The 9,402-nt window shown below is 40.1% G+C and overlaps 1 protein-coding gene across 1 annotated transcript in view; it reads right to left on the reverse strand.

Moving 5' to 3' along the window:
* Eci2 (enoyl-CoA delta isomerase 2) overlaps positions 1 to 9,402 on the reverse strand; it is a 39,521-nt gene that overhangs the window by 9,642 nt on the left and 20,477 nt on the right. The window contains exons 3-7 of the mRNA XM_048799710.1: positions 6,595 to 6,695; positions 6,040 to 6,231; positions 3,895 to 3,964; positions 2,038 to 2,140; positions 990 to 1,187 (exon numbers count right to left, since the gene is read on the reverse strand). Of these exons, the coding sequence (XP_048655667.1) occupies positions 990 to 1,187; positions 2,038 to 2,140; positions 3,895 to 3,964; positions 6,040 to 6,231; positions 6,595 to 6,657 (626 nt within the window). The 5' untranslated portion in view covers positions 6,658 to 6,695. The remainder of the gene's footprint in view (positions 1 to 989; positions 1,188 to 2,037; positions 2,141 to 3,894; positions 3,965 to 6,039; positions 6,232 to 6,594; positions 6,696 to 9,402) is intronic.

The raw sequence follows: 9,402 nt of genomic DNA on the forward strand, positions 1-9,402 counted from the left end.
AAGACAGTTTTCTTTTCCATCTTCAGTGATTTAGCCCAGTTGGTTTCAGCTCTGCAGGCACATTCTCTAGGAAGCTCTTAAAAAATCCTGATGCCTGGAACCCACCCTAGACCAATGAAATTAGTCTCTGGTGGGGCCCAGGCTTCATTCAGTTTTCTAAAGCTCCCTAGGTGGTTCCAGTCTGCAGCTAAGTTTAAGAAACACTGACTTTAGCCCTTTTCTTTCTAGTTTGCTATTATCTTGAAGGCTAGAATCTTCTCTTGCTCTGTTTTTTCTTTTTGCTAACCCTCAGGTTTTAATGCTGTAACCACATACTTTGCATTTGGAATGCTACCATTCCAAGCCATTTAAAGACATTGGATAAACACTTAGTCTATAGTTTCTTACTCATCTATTTCTCTCTCTGATTTATTTTTTTCAGTTGCAAAAGGACACAATACTTTTATTTTGTTTGTTTATTTTTATGTGGTGCTGAGGATCGAATCCAGAGTCTCACACATGCAAGGCAAATGCTCTACCCCTAAGCCAAAACCCCAGCCCTGGCTATACTGTGTTTTGGGGAAGGAATTTCTCAGAGATTCAGTTCTCTTATAAGAAAACCAAAGTACAGAGTATGTAATAACAACAATAATGAGCACATATAATAATCATCATTCTTATTCTAAAATTCTAAATACTAGGATTCATTTAGGGATCAAATAGTCAACTTGCACAACCTGAAATGATGCCATTTGCTTTTTGAAAACCAGCTTTTAAGTGTATCCTTAGTCTTTCAGAGTAATATGAAAATGGAATGTTGAATAACTACTCTATCATTTGATCAGAATACAGAACCATCAGCACTTGACACTGTCAACCATAATACTGGTGTTTAGCAAAATTCAAGTTAATAATGAAGGAAAAATAAAATCTATCCAATTGAGCTAATTTTTTGGAGATCGATCTAAATACAGTCCATCCTACTACAGCCACGTGTAACCAGCTACTACCAACAATGATAAAACGATCCGGAGGATCTCACTTCATTCCAGTGGTCTGGCCTCCACGTTTCTGGGAGCTGACTTACTTTGTCGGATGCATACACGACATCAAATAGCCCGAGAAGGGTGACCACGATTCCCACAGCTGGGCCATTTACCACTGCAACCAGAGGCTTAGGAAAATCTATAAAAGCATCTACAAAATCCCTATGAAAAAGGAAACAGAAAAGCATTAAATGTTCCAAGCGGGCAAGGAAGTTTGAATCTGAGAATAAATTTGAGACCCTGGCTCAAAATAAAATATACACACCAGCCAGCAGTGCTCCCTGCCTGGCCACTTCCCTGGTCTTCCCCCGAGAGTCACTAAGGACACCCCCCTGTATGGCTCCTGATGGAAGCTCGGCAGCGAATCCTACAGGCCAAACCTCGTTCAGATCCTGTCCCATGGGCAGTGAGTTCAGAGATTACGACAGGTGACTGAGCACACGCTGTGCTATCCCGGCATGGTGGGACTCAGACTCAGTGGGACAGAGAGGACAGGAAGAGCAAAGCTCTCACAGAGGTCTTCTGTGTCTTTCAAGGCTACTTCAGTCTCCTGTCACCAGCACTCATGGAAATCATCCATTGCCCTGACCTGAGGAGAATGTGCTAAGTTCCCCTGCCTCATTACGAGAGAATTTTATTTCCAATTCTAGTTCACATCCTGCCTTCTAGTCAATCTCATGTAGAGTGGCCGGATGGACAGGGGACAGAAGTCCAGGTGATAGAATGATAGAATGAATGCCCACCTCCTATCAGAGACTTGGAGAAATAAGCTTGTTCAAAGTCACAGTTAACTGTATCAGCAGAGAAGTAGGCATTTCACTTTTGCTCAAGTAAATACCACTTTGATATATAAAAATGAACCCCAGGGGGCTGGGCTATAGCTCAGTGGTTGAACGTTTGCCTTGTACGTGTGAGGCACTGGGTTCAATCCTTGGCATCACATAAAAATAAATTATAAATAAAGATATAAATATAAAAATGAACTCCATGATCAGACAAATGTCACTCTTACCTTAGTAAAATGCTACCATTTTTAGCTGTCTCCTCTATTGAAGTGGGGCGAACATCTGTGAAGTTAGTCAGATCATTCCCACTACTGTAATAATCACCATTTCCTGTAAACAAGAAAACCAACCACCATTCATTTATGTATGCATTCGCTCTGTAACACCCGAGAATCTACTATGTGCCAGGCTCTAGGTGCTAGGCATTGAAAATATACTGGTGAACCAGCTATGATTCTTGTCCTAATTTACAGACCAGCAAATTAGCTGGACATTGGTTTTAAAACACAATAATAAGTTAGGCACAGAGGTGCAGGCCTGTAATCCCAGCAGCTTGGGAGGCTGAGGTAGGAGGATCTCAAGTTTGAGGTCAGTTTGGTCAAGTTAGTGAGATCCTGTCTTGAAATAAAAAATGACAAGGACTAGGGTGTAGCTCAGTGGTAAAGGGCCCCTGGGTTTAATTCCCAATAATGGCAAAACCAAAACCACTCCCCACAAATGTAGAGAAGGTAACTAAGAGACAAAAGAGAGGTGTCTGATGATACGAATAAGGATCATGAGTTTGGTCTAGTCAGGGAGTTAATGGAGGGACTGTTGGGCTTTCTAAATCCTACTAAGAAGTCCTTTTTTATTTTAAGATATATTGAAGATGTGTGTGTGTGTGTGCCTGAGTGTGTATTTTTTTTTTTTTTTTTGTACAGGGTATTGAATCCAGGGGCTTCACCACTGAGTCACATGCCCAGCCCTTTTAATTTCTTATTTTGATACAGGGTTTAAGTTACTAAGTCTGGCCTTGAACTTGTGATCCTTCTGCCTCAGCCTCCCAAGTTACTGGGATTACAAGTGTACATTACCACAGTAGTATTAGTATAATCTACATACAATAAAATGATCAGTTCTTAAATGTTCAGTTTAATGAGTTCGGATCACTGTATTTACCTGCATGATCACCATCCAAAACAAGATACAGTGATCCCCACTCCTTATCCTCCAAGATGTTCCACAGATGCCTCAAACCTTGCAATAGAACCAAACTAGTATATAATATTTTGTTCCCCAGTCAGCCCTCCATATCTGTGGGTTTCACATCTGTGGATTCACCAACAGAAAATATTTGGAAAAAAATGCCTAGGAACTGAACACGTACCAACTCTTTTTCCTTAATATATAGTATGACAATTATGTCAGCACTGACATTTTATTAGGCACTATAAATAATCAAGTGATAATTTAAAGTTTACAGGCAGATGTGTATACATTCTATGCATATAATGTGCCATTTCATATAAGGAACTTAAGCATCTGCAGATTTTGGTATTACTTGGGGTATACCATCATTCCAGAATGTTCCCAGGGGCTTTTCTGTAGTTACATTATCCCACCTGCCTCAAGGCAGTCACTTTAGGACATCAACCACTTTAGACTAGAACTTTTATCTATTGAAAACCTTTATATAAAGTGAATGATACAATATGTACTCTTGTAATTGGCTTATTTTGTTGAAATATGCTTTAAAGACTCATCCACGTTCTTGTGTCTGTTATGTGTTACTTTTTATTGCTGAGTAGCATTCCATTGCATGAATAGTCAACGATTTATTTATCCAGCTGGTTTAAGACATCTTTTGCTTTGGCTACTGTGAATCAGGCCATCATGATGGTTCTTGTTCAAGCCATGTTAGGATACATGCTTATCCTTGAATTATTAAGGAGTGGGTAGCCCATGTCTATTATATGGTTATATATTTATAAATTAAAGCATTGCAATACTGGAAAACATCTTCACACTTTTTCACTTAATTTCCTATTTAGTGGAAGACTCTCCAAAATAGAAATTTAATTAAGAAGTCCAAGAAAATGTCTTACCTGTAATAACAGTTATGGCTGAGTTATCCGTGCTTGCAGCTTTGAGTGCATGAATAATTTCTTTATACATCTATGTGAAGGGGAAAATGAGGAAAAAAACACTGAAAATAAGAACTATCAGTCAATGGACTCACTCTGTCAATGTACAAGTCTGCTCTCACCAAACCTTTATATTGATCATATTTTAACAGCCAAAAAATGGACCAATATGCCGGGCATGGTGCCGCACCCCTGTAATCCCAGTGGCTCGGGAGGCTGAGGCAGGGGGATCATGAGTTCAAAGCCAGCCTCAGCAACAGCAAGGTGCTAAGCAACTCAGTGAGACCCTGTCTCTTAAATTAAAAAAATATAAAAAAGGGCTGGGGATGTGGCTTAGTGGTTGAGTGCCCTGAGTTCAATCCCTGGTACCTGCTCCCCCACTCCAAAAAAAGTGGACCACGATACCTAAAAGGATTTTCATTTGTTTTGTAATTATTTGATGCATATAATATACCAGGCACTTTGATAGATGCAGAGGAGCTAAAACCACTTTGTTTTTAAAGTGAGCAAAAAGGATGCAGACCTTAAGCTTTTAGAATTAATACAGGAGATTACTGTGCTCAAATGGAGCCACGGGTCTAAAGCATGAAGCAGCATGAAGCTCATGGGAGGTGCTGAGGTTTGTTGAGGATGGGTGACGTAGGAGATGGTCAGAGAAAACTTTCCACAAAGCAATATCCTGCTGTGACCTCAAGAAAGAATAGGTGTCCTGGACAGTCTGGGAAGTGGTAAAGAATGCCACAGGCTGAGATGTCCAACCACTGTAATAGTATTCAAGGACAATGCCCTCTAAATTTTAAATCAGCAACACATCTGAAAATCTTGGACATGTTGCTATTGCTATTAATGCATTTAAAATAGGTACAGGGGGCTGGGGTTGTGGCTCAGTGGCAGAGCACTTGCCTAGCATTTGTGAGGCACTGGGTTTGATCCTCAGCACCATATGCAAATAAAATTTAAAAAAAATAAAGGTACATCAACAACTAAAAAATATTAACAAAAATAAAGTAGGTGCAGTCTCTATCGTAGATGACATTTCCATGTGGGAAAGAATGATGAAGAGGGCTGATATTTACGGATATAATAACACTGAAAAAAGTTAAGGTATAGACTTTACATAATGCATGAACAAAGATGTAGTCATTTCCACTGAGGGAGGGAACAAGAAATAATTCCTTTACTATAGTAATGACATAATCCAGATTTAGAATAAGTATAACTTTAGATTTTCTTGCTGTTTAGCTATGTGAACTTAAGTGTCTTCTTGTCTATTTAATTGTTAAATAACGGTAGTAGGCTTCTTGTGAAAAATACAGCTCTGTGCAGAAAGTGCTGACCTTTATTAGGCACCTGGGAAGACTAGCTATTAGTGTCAGGGTTATATAGAAATGAGTTAGGGTAAACAGAAATACAATTTTGAAAATTAAGTGCCTTATCAACTATATGACAATCATGAAATGCTTACTTAAGAATATTTCAGATCAGTATGTTCTCTGTTCCACACTGCAAAAACACAATCGTTATAATCCCACTGAGCACTGGATAAATTCCCTGTAATTTATTTCATGGGGGAAGGGGCTGAAGTCCTTATTTTGTTATCTTTCTAGTTCAGGGACAAATTCAAAGTTGTCCTGGTAGAGCACAGTGGGGTTTTGGTTTACTGAAGATAAAGTCATTTGTCCTTTTCTCCTCTACTCTTATAAAATAAAACTCCGTAAGAGCAGAAAAGTCCAACTGACAGTCAGACACTTTTGGGGGGCAGTTTATACTAATCTCAGAGTGCCTCTCTGCATATTCTCTTGTATCAACACATATTTCATTTATATTAACTTAACTGATTTGTGCTTCTATTCATAGGAAAATCTCAGTGCCCTTTGGATACATTGCTCCGACCCAAAACTCACAAATCCTCAACAAAACATGGCCAATCCGAAGAAAACAGTGGCCACTATTAATGGTCTTGAACAAACCAAACCAGAGACATTTTTAAAGTAGAAATAATGTTGAAGCTCAACAGTTTCTTTTTCTTTTTCTTTTTTTTGAGTGGAACAAAGAAAAGAAGAGGAAAAGAAAAACAGGACACACTCGCAGGGCAGGGAACATTACCGAAGTGGTGATGGCGTTTTTTTTGGTGGGCCGGTTAAACATGATCTTTGTGATGCCATCTTGGGAGGTTACTATGATGTTTTCAGATCCCGGTTGTTTCTCGTTGGCTGCTGCAGGCTTCACTTGGCTAGAAGACTCAGACGAAGGACTCAAACTGCACACCAAATCCACATAGTTCTGCCTGGCAGTTTCCTGAAGAGTAGATGACAAAGAGGTTCAGCTGACAGTCAATGAATAAGCACTTTGAGAAACATAATATGCTAACGATTAGCAGGCTGCAATAAATAAAAGAGTTCAAAGGCTCTGTTGATGATGGCTTGGTGAGAAGCACCAAGCTTCTTTAGATGTCCAGCAAAGAAAATAAAAGGCAACTGGGTGTGGTGGCACATGTCTGTAACCTCAGTGGCTTGGGAGGCTGAGGCAGGAGGATCATAAGTTCAAGGCCAGCCTCAGCAACTTATCGAGGTCCTAAGCAATTTGTGAGACCCTGTCTCAAAAAACAAAAACAAAAACAAAACAAAACAAACCCCCACAGAGTATAACAAGTAAATTCACCTTGGGCAGACTGCCAAGGGCATTCCATGCATCCCATTTGGCTTTATTGACGAAGTCCAACATGCTTGGTTTGGGTGTGTTACAAGGTCCTTCAGTGGCCTATGAAGAGGAGAGGGGTGATTAATGGCCAAATGTCCATGAAAATTGGAGCCCTAAATATTTAAGATCCATAAAATCCACAGATAGCATGAATGTCTCCCCCCATATAAATATAAAATATATATTTTATATAGAATCACCTGAACTCTCCTCTCACCTTTTTTTTTTTTTTTTTTTTTTTAACATTGTTGCTTAAAACACACACACAAAAAGACTGGAGAGAGAAAAGGTGCTATTGGATTAGTCCCTAAAATAAGTTATAACTACCTGCATATGGAAATAATGCAAGAAAAAGGCTCTGGGAAAGTGCTATCTGAAAAATTCTAATAGTTCCTTATTTTTACACTGATGATCATATATTTCACAAAAACATTCAAGCCAACCATTTTCAAAAGAACTAGCCAACAAACATTTGGAAACCCACAGTACATTCTGAAAGCCCATCTATAGGAGCAAAAACCACACTGCTTGGGGTGGCAGATTTCTGGTAACTGGACAACAGAATTGTAGCTGGTGGAGGGAGGGGTGTGGGCTGTCGGAACCACTAGCTCTCAGGAAACTTCACTGAAGGACATGTCAGTGAAAAGCAAAGAGCAATTATAGTTTATTTACTTGAGGTTAGGTGGAGTGGGTGTCTTGAGATAAATAAAACATCCTGTTCAGCTACTTCTTAGAAATTGCAATTTAAAATTCCATGTAAAAATTTCTAAATTTTGTAAGACAGTAAAAGAGGAAAAGGAGTAAAGGATAATGACTGAGTCATCCTGCAAGTGAGCCATCTGAAAAGCTGGAGGGAACAGAATCCATAAGATAAAGGTTTGACCTTATTGGCTGACCACTCTCACTTCTGACACCAGTTTTTGAGGTATGGGGGGGGCGGGTATTCCCAAGACTACCCTCAGGTTCAATAATTCACTAGAAAAAGTCACAGAACCCTCTGCAAGCTGTTACACTCACGGTTACAGTTTTTTACAGAAAAGGCTACAGATTAAAATCAGTCAAGGGAAAAAGCACACAGGACAGAGTTCATAGCGGAAGCAAATGTGGCAATTCTGTTGTCCTCTCCTCAGAGAGTCAGGACAGTGTAACTCAGAATCTATGTGTGACAATATTCACAGAGTCTTGCCAACCAGAGAAGCTCATTTCAGCTTTTATGTCCAGAGTTTTTACCAGGTCTGTATCATGCAAGCATCATCAGACAAACTGAAGCCCCTCCCTGTATTGTTTATACCTGGTGAGGCCCTACCACAATGTGAGACTGTCCAGGCACACAAAGGCATGCCAATCAAGAATATATAGTTCAAGGGTTTAGAGATTATCTCCCCAAATCGGAGGGGGCAAAACCTTGTGTGGCAAAGTTCATGCCAATCATCTAACAGAAAAAAAAACACAGGAGACCAGAGTGGCAGACGTGCCAGGGAAGTCTTTGGCATTATACCTTCAAAGCTTTGGTTTTTTCAATTTGCTATAAAAAATTTCAAACACAAACCAAAGTATAATATTAAAATGAGTCCCTAATACTCCACTGCTCAAATTGAACGATTTTCAAATTTTTCCTTTGCTTCATCTATTTTCTTTCTTTTTGGCTATTTTTAATGAATCCCAAACATCAGGCTACCTCACCCCTCCACATTGAGTATACATTTCTTATAAAACAGTTACATTTTCTTAGATAACCATGACATCATTAACAATAAATCCTATTTGCATGGGATACCACCATGGCAGAGAACTGACGTCACCAGAATGCAGCGGAGGAGATAACTTCATTGAAACCAGCGGCGACAGGTGTGTAGCCCCCTAGCCTTCCCTCTCCACACAGCGGGGAAACCTTCAGGGGCCCTCCCAGCTCTCCTATGTGCGCGATAGTCAGACCAAGGGAATCAGCAGTGGCGCGGGACCCGCAGCGCGGAACTCCCGGCTACCGCTCCCACCAGTGCTGACAACGGAGGTCTCTTGCACCAGCTACCTGGGGTGTGGCTACTGGAGGGCAAGCAAATTTCGCTGAGCGTTCTCAGCCCCAAGCTCTACAAACTTAGGGTGTAAGGGAATGGCAAACAGGGAGAATGTGCCCAGTCGTTCATGAAAACAGGGCTCCCGGGAGCAGCAGACCTGGCATGTAGCCAGTATTGTGGTGAGCGTCACCGGTGAGCAGGGCCTGGCTTGAGGAAAAGTGGGGAAGTGACTAGACACAAGAGAAGGCCCTAGGCAATCAGGATTGGAGACCCGCCCAGTCTGGGAGGAGGAGCTGCTGCACAGTGATTGGTTCCCGCGTATCGAGAGGAGAAGCTTGGCCCGGTGGACACAGCTCCACCTACTGGAAGAGAAGTTAATCAAACTCTAAGACTGCATTTATTATTATTTTTTTAAATTTGAGGTTTTTTTTCATTTTCATTTTTTTTGTTGTTTTTAAAATTTTTAATTTTAATTTTTATTTTTTTATTATTTAAAATATTTTTTTTTCTTTTTTTCTTTTCTATTTTTTTTCTTTTGTCTTTTCATTTCTTTTCAATTTTCTTATTCCCCCTTTCTTGAATTCTACCTGCTTACTCTCATTCTCTTTAGTGACTTCTTCCCTTCCCTTCTAATACCTTTCCTCCCAAGCATCAAATAAATTTATAGGAGTAAACAGTAACTCAGCAGTCAAACAGAACAAGAAGTAACATGAGCAGCATGAAAAAGCAAGGAAGAAAAGGAGTACAAACAATG

The sequence above is a fragment of the Marmota marmota genome, unplaced genomic scaffold (assembly GCF_001458135.2).
Source record: "Marmota marmota marmota unplaced genomic scaffold, marMar, whole genome shotgun sequence".
Lineage (NCBI taxonomy): Eukaryota > Metazoa > Chordata > Mammalia > Rodentia > Sciuridae > Marmota > Marmota marmota.